Genomic DNA, 15,805 nt, shown 5'->3' on the forward strand with positions numbered 1-15,805 from the left:
CCATGGCGACGCCGCCCCGCCCGGCCCGCGCCCCCCCTCCCGCCCTCACTAAACATGGCCGCCGCGCCTCCCTCCGCTCCCCGCGCGCCTGCGCGCAGCCGGCGGGAGGGGGAAACAGTGCGCGGGCGCTGACCAATAGCCGCCGTCTCCTCCTCGGTCGAGTGGGCGGGGCGAGGCGGGCGGGGGGGTGGAACGACCAATGGGCGCTCGGCGGAGGGCGTGGCCGAGGGGTCGAGGGCGTGGCTCGCGCGGAGGGCGGCACTTGGGCGGAGGGCGGGGCAGGGGCCGGAGCCGGGCGCCCCCCGCCGCCGCCGCCGCCTCCGCCACCGCCCGCGGCTCCGCGGCTCCCGCTGCCGCCGCCCGTCCGGCCCGGCCCGGCCCGGCCCGGCCAGGGGCAGCGCCCCCTTCCCCGGCCGCTTTCCCCGCAGGGCCTGAGGCCCGGAGCCGCCCCCGCGCCGCGCTCATGTCGGCTCCGCTGAAGAAGGGCCCCGGGGGGCTGATCGGGCTGATGAAGGACGCCTTCCAGCCGCACCACCACCACCTCGGCCCCCACCAGCCCGGCGCCGTGGACAAGAAGATGGTGGAGAAGTGCTGGAAGCTCATGGACAAGGTGGGGCCGGGGATGGGGCTGGGGGGGGGCTGGGGAGGGCTTGGGAGGGGGCTTGGGGGGGTTTGGGGGGTATTTTGGGGAGGGTTTGGGGGGGGTATGGGGGATTGGGGGGTGTTTAGGGGGAGAATTTGGGGGGTATTTTGGGGATGGGGGGGGGGGGAATGGGGTCCCTGGGGCCGTGGGCAGCAATGGTGGGGGGATTGGGGAGGTTTTGGGGTGTGGGGGGGTAGGTTTTTGGGGTGATGGGGTAAGGAGGAGGCAGGTTTTGGGGTCGTGGGGGGAAGGAAGGGAGAGGTTTTAGGGCCGGGTCTGGAGGGAGCAGGGAGGTTTTGGGGTGGGGGGGAGGGGGGAGGTTTGGGGGTGGTGGTTAAGGAGGGTTTTTTGGGGGGGGGGAGGAGGGAGGTGATTTGGGGTGGGGGGGTCACCCAATGATGATCCCATGGGCAGAGGCTGGCTGTCGGCCGGCCCTGGGGCGCTGCAGGTGAATTTTGGGGTGCCCCGGGGGGGTCTCGGCCTGTGCTGGGTGGGCAGGCTGGGAGCCTGCTTTGGGGCAGCGCAGAGCTTTGTCCCCTGAGCCCCCAGGGACGTGTGGCTGGGGCCGGGCTCAGCACAGCTCCTGCTCCTTAATAAACCCCAAAAGTCTCGGTGGAAGCCCCCTGGTGTAGCCGTGCGAGGAGAAGGAGCCGTGGAGCTGGGGGCCATCTGCCTGCCCTCCCCTCCCCTCCTCCGCTTTAAAATGCCAGGAAATGGCTGTTCCGGGGGCAGGACGGCGAAACCCGGGGCCTGGTGGTGGGGAGAGATGGCCCTTGGCTTAGTGGCCTGGTGAAGGGTTTTGTTTTAGGAAATCCCGGCGAGCAGTTGGTTTGTCCGGGTCCCGACGTTATTTATGGAATGACCCGGTGATATGAGCAGAGGTATCCAGAAAGGAGCAGAAATTTAAAAGCCTTCTGACGTGTTTTCCCTAGGATTTTGCCTGATCTTCCAGTGCTGTCACTGCTCAGCCCCGAGATCCGAGGCTGGGCTTGACGTGCCGGGGAGCGCGGTGCGGTTTGTGATGCTGGGCTGGGGGCAGCACGGCCCCTAAGGGCTTAGCCCAAAAGCGACGCCCGAGTTGCAGGCGGTCCCTGGGGAGCGTCGCCTCCCCTCCTTCCCCTCTGGGAGCACGGCAAGCAGGGCTGGTGGGCATTCCTCATCCCGTTACCCCCCAGGCTCAGGCATCTCAACTTTTTCTCTCTTTTCCCCGCATTGTTTATGCACGCAGCGTCTGAACCTCCTGCAGCAAACGCTGAGGAAGGCAGCGTAGGTTTTCCTTCAAGATGTTTCTTCGAGACGTATTAAATTACGTCCGTGCCAAGAAATCGCTTTGTGTTGGCTGGCTCAACAAAAGGCATGGCTTGTAGTTGCGCCCTGCCGTGCTCGTGATGAGCTTTGGTCACCTTTCGCAGGGAGAGGTGGGGACAAAGCACGAGGTGTTTTGGGAAGCGCCGGTGGCTGCCCCTTATACGCACGGAGGGCAAGCAGGGGTGCTAACATGGGACGGGTGGCTTGGAGATGAGCTCAGGAACGCGCCTCTCTTGGAAACGAACTCCCAGATGCAACTTGTAGGAACGCAGATCTTCGTTCTTGCGTGGACGTGATGGATGTGGATGTCAACCCCTGTTTGACTCTGTCAGCTGGGCCGTCCGGAGCAGACGGCCTGCAGAAAGCTCTGATTCCCTTGGCGTGGTTGGGGGATGCATTCACACCGCGTCTGCGTAGCCGGGCCTTGGCTGTCCGCCCTCTGCACCATGAAATCACCAGCAGAAAAGCCGAGCCAGGGCTACCGTTGTGTCTGCCACGGGTCAAAGTAACCTCATCCGAACGTGCGCACGCTTCCCGGCTCTGCTCCTCTGACAGGTCCAGCTCTAGGCTTAATCCTTCCCGTCCTAGAGAGGTTGTCCAGTGTGATTTGTACGGGAGGAAAGGTGTGACCGTGAGAAGCCCCCCTGATTTCGGTTAATTTTAGTTGTATTATGCACGCTTAGAACACGTCTGGATCCGAAATCCGTTTAATAGCGGAGCAAATTGCCAGGCTTCTAGACAGTGGTTGTGGAAGTAGCGATGAGAAAGGATAAATGAGTGGAAGCAGCCGGAATTGGGTTAGCTTTCTGGGCCAATTAAATGAAATTACAGGTGCAAACTGAAAAAACAACAAACAAACAATAACCAAGTGTGCGTGTTTGACGGGTGATGCATGCCTTGCAGACCCGTGCGCCGTATCTGTGTGCGTCCGGCGTGTTCGCGACCTGGTTCGTTAGTCTGCGCAATTAGCCCGTGTTGTCAAAGCGCTCGTGCCTCTCCGCTTTAAGATGTGCCTGCTGAATTTCCCATGCGAGCTGATTCTCGCGCAGATACTCCTCAGGATCTTCTCCTTAAGCTGCCTGACGCATTCCTGTCCTTCGGCCCCCCGAAGCTCAGCTTTTTGGTGGTGCCGAGCGCCGCTCTTGCCGTGGCGCGTGGTAGGGTAGTGCAGGTAGCCCTCCCTCACTGCAGGAGGCTGCTCACCTTCCTCTCAGCTGGGTGGAGGTGATGGATTTAGCTCTGACGCGGCAGTCCAGATGTTTTCTGAGCCGGCGAACTCGCAGCAGAGAGCGGCACTCGCTTCCTTCTGGGCTCGAACCTGGTAGCGCACGGCTTGGTTCAGCTGCTCTTGGTTTGCTTTTATCGTGCTCGCTCATCTTATCGCTGTCTTCAGCAAATAAAGCGGTGCCTGGTGTCAGAAAACCGGTGGTCTATCGGCTGTTGAAACCAGTTTGTGTTTTTTTTTTTTTAAGGGAAGGGCTGAAGCTGTGAATCAGTTCTTGCAAACGGGATCCGGGCGGCGGGCGCTGCAGGCCGCCGGAGCTCGGGGTGGCGTTTGAGGCAGGGGTGGTGGTCACGAAACGCCCAGGGTGAGGTACGGGGGGTGTCAGGGGCTGGTGGAGCGTGTGTAGGGAGACGTGGAGGAGGAAGAGGAGCTGACAGGGAGCTGAGCCTCTCTGAGCACAGCCTGGTGTTGCTCCGTTTCTGGGACGGATGCAGACAAGTGCCACTGTAGGTGACTTGGGCTGCGGCAGAAGGAGGTGAAACACAAGTTCAGCAGGAGATGGGGAAGTTTGGGCGGCTTCCCTTCCCCTGGCGGCTCGAGATGAGATGGGATTTCCAGAGAACTTGGTTATTGAGCTGTTCAGGGAAGAAATGTAGCTTGTCCGAACTGTGGGGAAAATGGGGACAATAACGAACCGAAGTTGATTTTATTATTTTCTCTTCTTCACTTTGAAAAATGAAAAACTGTTGAAGTCAAGTTTAGGATTCTTGCCAGGTCTCCTTCTTAGAGTCTTCTTGCTAAACTTGAGGAGCTTTGGAAGCACTTTTGGTGTCTCTGAAAACCCCAAAGCCTCCATAGAAGCCTTGCTCCTGAGAGCACGAAGCAGAACCCAGGGCAACTTGGATGAGCTGAGACAGCTTAAAACCACGGGTTGCTTGTGCTTGCTGCCGTCACACCTAACGAAACATGTGCTGCTTGCTCTGTTTCCTTCCCCATTGCTGCTCCTGGGGCTGGGGACATCTCCTCGGGCACTATCACCCTGCTGCCAGCCCCTGGAGGGACGCACACAAGGCCCCGGGGCCGCTGCTGCGGGGGGAACAAGCGGCTGGGCTCACGAGGCAGCGGTTCCTGTGAAGTAGCTCTGTTTAAACCCTTATCTGAGCTGGTTTGGGGCGACTTGGTAAATCGAGAAGCTCGTTTGATAATAAAATCAAAGCTGCTCTGGCCCTGCTGCGAGCTATTTTAGGTATCCTTGCAAGTCACGGCTTGTGAAACGTTCGGTCGAGGCTTTGAGTGGCTTGCAGGACGTGCTTCTGCTGCGAGGAAACCTCGGATTGCTCCCGAGGTTGGGCCCGTCGCTGACTTTCGGGGTCTGCCTCCGCAGCTGGGGGCTTGGGGGCAGCAGCCAACCCCATTTCTGTCACGGAGCCCGGGAGCAGGACTTGCACGCTTGTTTTATGTGGCTTCCTCGTACCGCCTGTTTCGAAGCCTTTAAACCCACCGGGCAGTAAACGGCCTCGGTGGGAGAAGTGATTTCGCCCTCCAGCACGCAGCGCGGCTGGGTCTGAGGAGCGCGGTTGGGATCTGTCTGCCCTGTGCAGGGGAACTGGCTTCGTGCAGGGGACAGACGTGTTCATGTGGTCGGCTCTACAGTGCTCACAGGCTCCGAGGAAGCAGCGATCGAGGCACCAAAATCCATCGGATAAGTCTTGGTGTGACCACCAGTCTCCTGGTCGGGACTTCGAACGCACGTCCGCCTCCTCCAAGGGCAGGGGCTCGTTGGTAGATGTGCTTCCATCTATTTTTGGGGAGGCTTTTTCAGCAAGGACTTTCCTAAAGGGCAGGCAGATTTTCTGCTTGATTTTTTAGCAGCCCGGTGCCCTTCCCTTCTCCCCCAGCTCTGAATACGGGCACTGCTCGGAGTCAGCCACCACTTAACCCCACGAGGTTGCTTTTTGCATGTTCCCCGAGTGACAGAGTGAAATGCTGAAGTTCTCTTTTTGGAATAAATTACTTCACTTTCCAACGCCCCTTGGGTTTTTAAGGGAAGTGGGCGTTTAAGCGTGCCTTGTAGGGAACCAGCTGACTGCTCCTGCAGGCCTCGCAGGACTTGGTGGCCATGGCGCGCTGCGCAAGGACCGCCTTGTTCGATACCCGCGATGCCCTTGTGCCTGCAAGCCTCGTTAGTTGAGACCTCGTTTGTGTGCTTTGGTATTAAGCTGCCAGATAACATGAACCTGAGGGAGCAATATGGGTATTTTGTACTGGCCTTCCTCTCGAGCCTGATGGAGATGGCAGAAGAGTTTCAGTACTTCTTACAACCGACGGTGCACCAGTGATGTTATTAACTGCCGTTGTGCCATCATTTCTGCCTGTCTTTTGTGGTAGGTAATAGAAAATTTTGGCAATGCAGGATGGTGAAGAGGCTTCTTCTACCCTCCCCAATCAGAAACTTATTATCCTGAGCTGTTGGTGTGTCCATTAAGGACCTGTGCTAAGTTCAGCTTGGATCTCGATTTGCTTGTGAGGTCTGAACAGCAGTATTCTCCTTGTTACTTACACCTGAAGTGCAGGATGTAGAAGTGCCTAAAAATGCAGTTATTCCGTCAGTCAACCTAAAAATTCTCTTTAGATGGCAAAACTCTGGGCTGACGTATTCAGGTTCTTTGAGAATGTGATCTGACTGCGTTAAAAAAGGAGAACTTGGGGCTGGGAAGGAAGAGGAGTTAGATATTTAGCTGTGGGCCAAGCAGCAGACAGGGTATGGTCATCTAATAGCCCTTTAACCTAATTATTAGTACCAGAAGAGCTGTGAATATGCTGTGCTTTTTTTTTTTTTTAAAAAGGCACAAATTATTACGCAGAATTCCATTTTTCTATGAGACTTGTCTACTTGAAGTTGTTGGCTTGTCTACTTGAAGCCAGGCTGATGCGTAAGTGGGAATAGAAATCCTCATGAGCTAAATTTTTACCAAGCTTTCCCCTACATCACGTCCATCATGCTACAGCTTCCTTCTCATTCTTGCACAGATGATTTCCTTTGCCTTCATCCTTCCTTGATGGCCATAATTATCCCTGAAAAGCTGTTCCCCGTAGTCCTTGCACTATTGAAGGGCAAGGAGAGGAGATTCCTCGAGCGCTGCCGCCTTCAAGAAACTTTTGGCGTGCTGCTCTACCTGTAGCAGTGGGACCTTGCTGTGTGGGTGTGTTCCTCCTGAAATAAGGGTCAGGGTGAGAAGTTGCTTTGGTAGCCAAAGTTAGGGCAGCTGGAGAGGTGAAATTCGGCCTGTGGACGTGCTCAGAGCCCGTGGCAGCAAGTCATAGGCACGCCGGTGGTCAGCTACGTCCTTGCCACTGCAAACCCAATATACTGAATCTTCTTGAATTTGTTTTTTAAGATGAATGTGGGGTGAAAAGCAACCTCATAAAACATAGCCATCTGTCTGCTGGGGGTTTTGCTCTGTGGATATGATGGTGGCTGGGTTCCCTGCCTGGACTCAAGCACCAAACGCGGCTTGTTGGGAGCGAAGGTTTCGGTGTATTGCGTTCGTCAGTAACCCTGAGCTGTCTTTAAGTGACTGATCACTGCTTGATTTTTTTTTTTAAGTATTAAAAATGAGTGTTCTCCATTAACCGTAGGTGGTGCGTTTGTGCCAGAACCCGAAGCTGGCGCTGAAGAACAGCCCGCCCTACATCCTCGACCTGCTGCCTGATACCTACCAGCACCTCCGGACCATCCTGTCGCGCTACGAGGGGAAGATGGAGACCTTGGGAGAAAACGAGTATTTCCGGGTGTTCATGGAGAACCTGATGAAGAAAACCAAGCAGACCATCAGCCTCTTCAAGGAAGGGAAGGAGCGGATGTACGAGGAGAACTCTCAACCTAGGTAACGGGGAAATGGTTTCAAATACCCGTGATGTGAATTTGCTTTAGGGAGCAAGGGCTTGAACAGATGTGTGCAGAATGGCATGTTGTCTGCGCGTCAGAGCGGGCTTGGCATAAATTTAAGGCTAAGTGTGGAGTCTTAAGTAAAATATACGTAACTGCGTTGGAATCAGAGTGCAGAGTAAGCGTTCAGAGCCTGCATAGCCTTAGCTGTTGTCTGGTTCAGGTGTGCTCCATTCATAAATAAAATAAATAAAGCACAATATAAATAAGCACAATAAAGGGTGCTGTGGAAAGATTTTGCACTCCTTTGCCTTCTCCCATAGGGAATACCTTACAAGAGAGGATGGTAAGGTTCAGAATAACCTTTGTGGCCATTTTAGGAAACAGAAGAATATTTTATGTTATATGTAGCAAAGGAATCATCTTTAGGCTTTGTTGGAATTTTTCCTTTTTCTAGAAACTGTTTCCAAGGGAGGGGGAGGAAGTAAAATAACCTCAATTTGTGCAAATAAGGCATTGTACTAAAACCCCTAAACCTTCATACATTGAAAACTTGCTATTTAAGGTAGATCAGGGCGCGAGCAGTCTTGTGAATGTGTTTTTTTTGTTGTTGTTCAGAAGTCATATCTTAAAGGCGAAATGCTTACTGAAAAGGACAGGTGGAGAAGGAGACTGCAACTGTATTTGGAAATAAGCTTTGCTTGATTCAAAATAGCGTGAATTGGATGAGCACTACACTGTACTTGAAAAGCTGGCGCTTCCCTTCCTTTAAGTTTAAGGAAAGGCAAGCTCGGGTGGCTTAGGAGAAGGGTAAGGCTCTGGGAAACGCCGATCCAACGTGTTTGTCTAACTGTTGGCAGCCGGGTGTAATGGACAGAGATACAAAGCATGCGCTTGTAATTTTAAACTCATTTCAGGATTTTGCAGTAGGCATCGAATTAAAAAAACAGTAGAAGAAAGTGAAAACAACCCAGTAGCTGAGCATAATTGCCCTGGGGAGAATATGTGGTTAACGCCCTGGCAACTACTTGCTTGAATTATTTCGGGGGGGAAGAAAAAAGAAGTGCTGGCACATGTTTCTGGTATAGCATTGAACTCCCTGTAGCTTGTTCTATAATGCTGAACTCCAACAGCCTGTGATAGTGGGTATGGAAGTCATTGTTAATGCTGCCTTGTTTCTCACTGCCACTGTTCAAGAATGAATCAAGAAATATATATATATATAAATATATATATCTGCATTGTTGCTTAGCGTCGCTTTGTGAGATTAGACTTCCTCTTAGTTTGTTTGAGGCAGGGTTTGGGAGTGTAAATACAGCACTTCGTGCGGTATCTTTGTTTCTTTTAAAAGAAGTTTAGTTCTCTGTATGAGGCCTTCAGGAACTAGGTTTGGCGTAATGTGCAGACTCAAGAGTTAGATGTGTGGGGCGGGTGTTTCTTTTTCCCCTTTTGGGGAGAATGTGGTTTCTGTAGACACAACTGGCTCCTCACACATTTCTTGCAAGTTTGGGTGAGTTTGGGGGCGATGGTGCTAGGTGGAATTCTCATCAAGTATTATAGAAGATCACATGGGTGTAACAAGTATGGGGGAAGACTTCATTAACCTGCTGTGTTTTGGGGATGAGGCAATATTTAGTGGAAAATTGTGGAGGGGTTTTGTGCCTTCGCTCAGGTCCAAGTGAGCTACAGTATGAAAAGCACTTTTTACTGTGAATGAATTGATTAAACCAATTAAAATTGATCTCTGCGTCTTCTGCTGGAACTGGTCATTCTATGGGATTGTCCTTTGAGATAGTGACAGCACAGATTGTCACTGAAGACAATGATTTTACAGTGCAACAGGTTGTTCCTGAAATATTTTAAGGAGCATTTATCACTCATGATTTCTACATTGCTCCCGTATAATACAGGTGATGTTATTTTCTGGAACGTTGACTATTGCCTCCAGAAATAGGCTAAGAGGGTATATGAAACCCTTGCCTGTGAGCTTTGTTCTGGTTAGCTGTGTGTGTGTTGTGATCATAAACAAGGAACATCTGATGAGCAAATGGTAGATAGCCGTGTCAGTAAGTTCAACATCTCACCTCGTGTCCCTTGTTATTTCAGAGCGGAGCAAGGAGCAATATTTCCGGAGTGTTAAATCACCCTGGAAAAACTCCTTATTCAGTTTGCAGTCAAACTGAGTGAAAAGAGGAGGGTGGGGATCCAAATCAATAAGCTTAAAGTGGATTCCAGTAGAGGATGCTTGCTGACAGGGGGTGACGGGGCTTTGGAGAATTTCTAATTGTACTGTTTATGAATAAACAGCTTACCAGGGAAGCAACTGTGGTGAGACTTATAAACGTAAGCGTGAAATCAGAATCACATCCCAGCTAGTCTTGTTCCATTTTCCTTCGCTTTTCGCTCAGCCCAGGAATTAGCAGTTACTGTTTTGGCACCAAGGGCGAGACGCCCCGTTCCCGGTGCTGGTAATGACTATGGTAACTTTCTCAATTCTCTAATTTTGTTGTAGAAAAGGAAGAGGTTAGGGTAGGCTGTGCGTATGAATCATATGCTGATTCAAGAGAGACCTCTGCACCAAGGATGACACTTCTGCTTCAGCTGGGAATCCGATAATTACAGCACTTCCAGCATCGGGCTGCTTGCTTGTGTGGGCTTTTGGCACCTGATGACTTGAGATGCTACTTGTTTCTTTCTTCGTAAACTTAGTTAAAAGAAATTTTGCTATAAATGCACCTTTAGATTTAAAATGTTTATAAAGAAGTGAATAAGCTTGACAGATTTTCTCACCTTGTTAGGAGTTGAAGGAAAACTTTTTTTTTTTGCTTTGTAAGAATGAATGAGTTCAAATATCCAAAGCGTGGGAGAAACTTTCTGGAAGATTGTCAGCAGCCTGTAGAGCAAACAAATATAACTTGAATCTGGTATTCATTGGAAATATACTCATGGCAGCGTGTGTGTGCGCTTATGTATATATAAAAAATCTGTTTTGCTCTTGATCTTATGCAAGCTTACTGCTAATGTTAGTCTGCAGTGTTTTGAAAACATGCCTTTAAAAATCTAATTTGGTGTACTGAATAATCGTTTTTTTTCTTGACTTTCTGACATTTTTCCCGTTGTCCTTGAAGTTTCTTTCTTCCTGTCTTCCAGATTTAGCATTCAGTTTGTTTCCTGTTGTGTGTGCTGTTGTTTTCCTCCCCCAGAGGTCTCTTGCTGTAAAGAAAAGTCACTATTTTGATGTTTGCATAACTAGTGTGCAAGCTATGCAGGTGTTTGCTGCTAGCAAACACACCAGCAATTAAAAATGATTGAAGTCTCCTTAGATTGTAGGATCAGGTTTGTCCCGATCTCTTGAGCATCAAGCTTTTATTTTTATTATTTTTAAATCTCTGTGTGCATTTCCTCTTAAACTTCTCAGCGATTCTCCAGCATGCACCTCCGTGGTGGACGAAGGCAGAACTGGAGCACGGCTGCAGAGCACCACGTCCCGTAGCTGCTTGTGCTGCCCTAAGAGCTTGTAATAGCTGCAAGATGTGTGTCAGTGTCGAGTGTTTCGGTACACTGTGTTGTGTGTGTTCAGGGTAGGCTGTGTGGGAGTGTAATATGGATGCTGTTTGGTGTTTGCTTAAGGCAGGCTTAGTTTAAAACCCAGAAGTACGAATAAGATTGCGTTTGCGTATTGAAAGTTTAAGGGTGTATTTGCAAGGAGCAGAACAGAAGGCTGGATGTACGACCCTCTGATGTTGAAACTAGAGCAGAGAAGCAGGGGTGCTGAGAGCAGGGCTAGGAGAGGCTCGTGCGAACGCTCGCAGCGCTCGCGGATGTGGGTGAGTCTTTGTTCCTTCAATTTGAGTCTCGTTGCAATCATAGGGCTGTTAGAAGTGAATTCAGCTCTCCTGTGTAATACCTTAACTGTCACTGTGCTGAAAGCGTCCTCCTGTTGTGGCTAACGTCACAGTTAGCACGACTTCCAACGCTGTCAGCACTCGATGGCTTGCTTTCTTTTCCTGGGACTGTAACGGCCGTGCTGGCTCTGTAGCAGTGCGGTTTTGATGTGCAGGCCTTCACCTGAAATTGCTATGAGCTTGCACAAACTCACACTGCAGTTTTGGTGAAGGGAACCTGCCTGCTTATTGTATCAGGAGAGCTTTGCAGATGCTATTCAAATTCTGCTTTAGCTCACTTGCATTTCTATTTAAAAATTAACACTGTTGAGGGTGCTTCTAAAGCCATGCATGCGTTTCCTGACTAATTAAGTACATGTGGTAACTTCTGGTTTCTGTTTATAGACCGAGTAGGCAAGCAGATATGATTCAACTTGGTGACTTCCGAGTAGAGCTTTTGTTTGGTGGGGGTACTGCGTTATTCTTCCGAGCACTGGCGGTTTGGGAGCTTGTTTTGGTTGCCCTTGCTGATGGCGGTGTGCGCTCTAAAAACCAGACTGTAGATTTGGGCATCTGGTAGGCCGAAATGGTAACATCTGCAGGGCTTGGTATTGGAAGCAAGTGGTATTTCAAGAGTTAAGCATTCTTAATATTCTGTCGTATATTTGCAATGAGCCAAAGGTAAGTCATTCAGTAAATAGCAGGTTTTCTCGAGGACCACAAACATTTCGGAAACCGTTGGCTCGTATTCTTTACTGCTGCCTAATGCAGGAGGCATATAAGACTTGTCACTTTAAAATAAATAACATGCCACCCAGAGGTGACGTTTGTAGCCTGTGTAGCTGGAGCAGTGCAATAAAAGGAATTCTGTAGAGGACAATTAACAGGTCTGTATCCAAAGGAGAAAGGTGCCCAAGCTTAGCTCTGAGTAGCTTGCTGGGCTGCCTACAGTGGTAAATGTGACTTCTGTGACCCTGTAAATACCGTGAATTTCCTGAGTTTACTTTTTAAATAATGGTAGCAAAAACTGGTCGAACATGTGTATCTTTTTCCTGCAGTGTGATGGTTCCATTGACTGACAGTGCTGTGGCACTACTCTGACCATGCTGAACTTGCCTAAACTCTTGATTGCAGTTTAATTTAGAGACTCGGTGGTTGTCCTTTTTTTGTTTCTACTACAGAAAGCTGTTATTTCTCCAGATCTCTTACTTGCAGAGAAGAGCTGCCATTTGTCAGTTTGCCCCCCTACATAAATTACTCATAGCAGCAGCTTTCTTGCAGTTTTGTAAATAGATTATTTATACTTCACGCGGCAGGGCAGGGAAATAACTTGCTTTAAGTAGACTGGGAGAGGAATCCTCTGTTCCTTGGGAGAGGATGAATTAGGGGGGAGAACCTCGTTTTCACCACGGAATCAACTATACTGAGGATGTTAACGCAGCCTGTTATGAAGGAAAATTCAGAAGTTATTTTCTAAATAAGGTCAGCCCGTTGCAAATGTTTCCACGTGAGAATGCAGTTATGTAAGCGGGAGGGTGGGGGTAGGTGAAAGGCTGAGAAGAAGTAATTACTCAGGATGTAGACTGGATGTTTAGGAAATAGCACGAGTTATTTTGCTCGTTCAGCTTGCATACTTTGGAAAACAAACTGTTAACAAAATTAATGTATCCGCGGAGGAGAAAATGGGGTTAGGCAGGGAATGTCATAAGCCCTCTCCATGTAACGTGGAAGTGCAGACGGTTTTGGGAAGCTAGTCTGCATTTAGCTGTTGTCTTTCTGACAACAGTCTTAAAAGGATGCTGGCTCAGCAGGATTTCGTATCCTTCTCTAGCTCTAGTATGAAGACTTACTAATTTACACAGGAAAAAGCTACCAATATTTAATGCCTACTGGAAATGACCGTGCATATCCCTGAAGGGGAAGGAAATGCATGAAGAATGACTTGGAAAAAAAATACTGGAATTTAAAGAGAAAAAGTTGGAAAACACTTGCATTATGGCGTGAACTAGGGATGCCCTCTGGGGGAGGTTGGTGCTCTGATTGTGTATTTTGGAGAGCTCACACACATGCACTTCTGCCCAGCGAAAAAGATGTGACAGAATATGAAACTGAAGTTGTGCATGCGAGTCCTCCTTCTGTCACTTCCTTCTAATGCAGCTAGGACTTTTTTATTAACAAAACCCATTAGTGTGAAGTCTGCATCTGCATTTAAATTAGAACATCTTAAAGAAAAGAACAAGCTCCAAAGCTGCCCACAAGAAAGGTTTCCTTGCCAGGCTCCAGCATATGAACACTAACTGCTTATTACCCAAGAAGAAATTCATTATCATTTAAATGTTGTTGGAGAGAGGAATGTAAATTATTTCTCTTTAATTTGGCTTTCAATTGCTGGTTTAGGTGATAATTATGGAACTCAGATAAGATTTAACATAATTGGCTTAAATTCATATTCATTTTAGTTGCCTTTGCATCCAATTGGACCACTATCTTGAAAATCAGTTTATGGACAAAGGTAACCTTCCAGATTACTTCCTTATTGTGCAGTAAACTTTTTATTCCTGTCAGCTTCTTTGCTTTCAGACCTTATAGAATTGTAGAGTTGTACAGAGGGCTAACTCTGCGGACTTGCTTTTGTGGATGAAAGTACAAGTGCATTGTTTAGCTGGTAGTAATTATTTTTTAAAGCGTGGATAGATTTCTCGAAGCTGGCAACAATCTGATTCTGCTTCTTGGCAACTGTGCCGTGTTTCTTGGGTGCCTGGCCTGTGTGCCAAGGGCCAAGATGCCACGTTTTGGGTTTCTGTCGATGGGAAGGGGACGGTAGTCACGGCCCTCAGGGTGTTGTGGTGGGGCCTGGTGTGAGCTGCTGGCAGTGCCTGGTCCCGTCTAGCAGCAGGGTTGGGCTGCCCCCCCGGTACATGTCACCCACATGCTGGGACAATGTCACTCGCTGCCACCCATGGAGGGGACACCGGGGTTACGAGGGGGGAGCTGGCTGCAGCTCTCGGTTGTCTCCAGGCCAGCGCTGCCGTCTGCTGCGGGCCTGGTGGCTGCAGCTTGGAGAGCAGGCCTGCTCTGGGGTTGGCTGTTTGTACTGGGGTATTTGTGTCATGAAATATCTTGGGTTTGGTGTTTCGACAGGATGTTGGTTGGGGGTGAAATGGTGGAGCTCACAGGCTGCCTCCAAGGAGTCCCAGGCTGCTCTGTGATAACTGAGGCCGGAGACCGAATGCGAAGTATGGAGTCTCCCCTGGGCTGGAGATGAGGGTTTTGTGCCTCCTTCTTCCCTTTGATTGTAGCACATAGCTGCAGAAATATGCACTTTTAACTCCAGTGTGAAGAGCCCAGATACAGATATATGGCCAGGAAGTCTTGCTGTGTAGCCCCCATAATCAGGTCAGCAGATGACGCTGGTACGTGGGTGCGAGGCTGTCCTTTGTCTTGTCAATCCTCAGGGCGCTTTCAAGACCCCACTAATCAGATGTGTTGAGCTCTTTAAAAACCACTAATCAGGTCAAAGTAAGTATTTTCTTTTAAGTACTTTCTATAATACATAAATCCAGGAAAACATGGGTGGTTTTTACCCTCCCAATGCTGACAGACATCTAGCTTGTTAAAAATGTCCAAGTAGCGTTTGTGCCTGGAGTAAGAAGTGCAGACCCTCTAAAGGCCAACAGGTTGGTGCTCCTGGGCAGTCTGCTGTAGTGTGGTGGTCACTGCTCCAGATCAATCGCAGCCATGTGTGACTCTGCCAAGGTTTTCTGGTCACTTGCGGCATGCTGTGTGTGACATCTGAAGGTGACCGTCACGCTCTGCGTGCAGAATTTGGTGTATTTAACTGTCTCTGTATGTTGGTTGGCAGGTGTCAGGATTCAGAAGACTGTAAGGAAGCATTTTTCATGTAATAGTTTTTTGACCTGTAAAATCTAGTGCACTGAAAAAGGAATTAGCCTCTAGAATTTCTTGCTGCTTTATAGGTGCAACCAGTTCTGATGGGAAGGAAAGAGAGACTGGAAAGACATACTACATGCAGAGGTGCAGAGACCGCCTTTCAGTAGTCAACTATTGCATTTTTGGCAGTGAATATAAGACTTAATTGTGTTTTTAAAAAAAGGGGGAGTCTTCCCAGCAGCAGCAGCATGGGCTTGGAGCAGATGCTGAGCAGGTGAGGATCTGAGATGGTGTTTGCAGGCTCTCCTGACGAGGTTGTGCTGCCATCGTGCCTCCCGATGCCTCGAGCCGGGTGCTCTTGTGGGGTACATAGGGCTGAGGATACCTCGTCCCACAGCCCCTGTGTTCCTCCTGTCCCTGCTGTGCAAATTCAGGCGGTGAGGAGCCGTTCTGCGAGCAGCGGCCCCGCGCCGCTCTGTGGGGCGGCTTCTGTTGAGCTAGCAATAGTTAAATGGAATTTCATTCGCTTCCTGTCTTGCACGTTTTGTTGAAAGTAGTTCCGTTGTTGCTATTTTTAAAGCTGATTACTGTGCATAGAGGACTCTGAAGCTGTCTGCGTTATAAAAGTCAGCTTGGGATCACCTCAAGCATTTCGACTCGCTGCTGATGTGAGCAGGCTGGAGTTTCGTGTTAACATGAAGAGCACACGGCAAACTTCTTGCTGGTGTGGTTGTAGGATATCAGATCCAGTTGTTCTTTCTGGAGCCAGGTGCAGCCACCTATCTGCTCAAATTGAGGCTAACTGCTAATGTCTGGTGCATAGCTGGTAACATCTGAAAAGCATGTGTTATGTGATAACCTCCTGCCTTTGTGGTTTCTGAAACGTGCATTTTACTTGTTGGGGGCTTGTTAAAAAAGCTGACTTTTTTTGAACTCAAATATGGAAAGTGGTTGCAGGAAAAAAT

The 15,805-nt window shown here is 49.6% G+C and overlaps 1 protein-coding gene across 1 annotated transcript in view; it reads left to right on the forward strand.

Moving 5' to 3' along the window:
- Positions 1-309: 309 nt before the first annotated feature.
- Positions 310-15,805, forward strand: part of CBL (Cbl proto-oncogene) — a 40,002-nt gene continuing 24,506 nt past the window's right edge. The window contains exons 1-2 of the mRNA XM_083808643.1: positions 310-610; positions 6,816-7,063. Of these exons, the coding sequence (XP_083664769.1) occupies positions 464-610; positions 6,816-7,063 (395 nt within the window). The 5' untranslated portion in view covers positions 310-463. The remainder of the gene's footprint in view (positions 611-6,815; positions 7,064-15,805) is intronic.

This window comes from Anser anser (genome assembly GCF_964211835.1).
Source record: "Anser anser genome assembly, chromosome: 22".
Classification (NCBI taxonomy): domain Eukaryota; kingdom Metazoa; phylum Chordata; class Aves; order Anseriformes; family Anatidae; genus Anser; species Anser anser.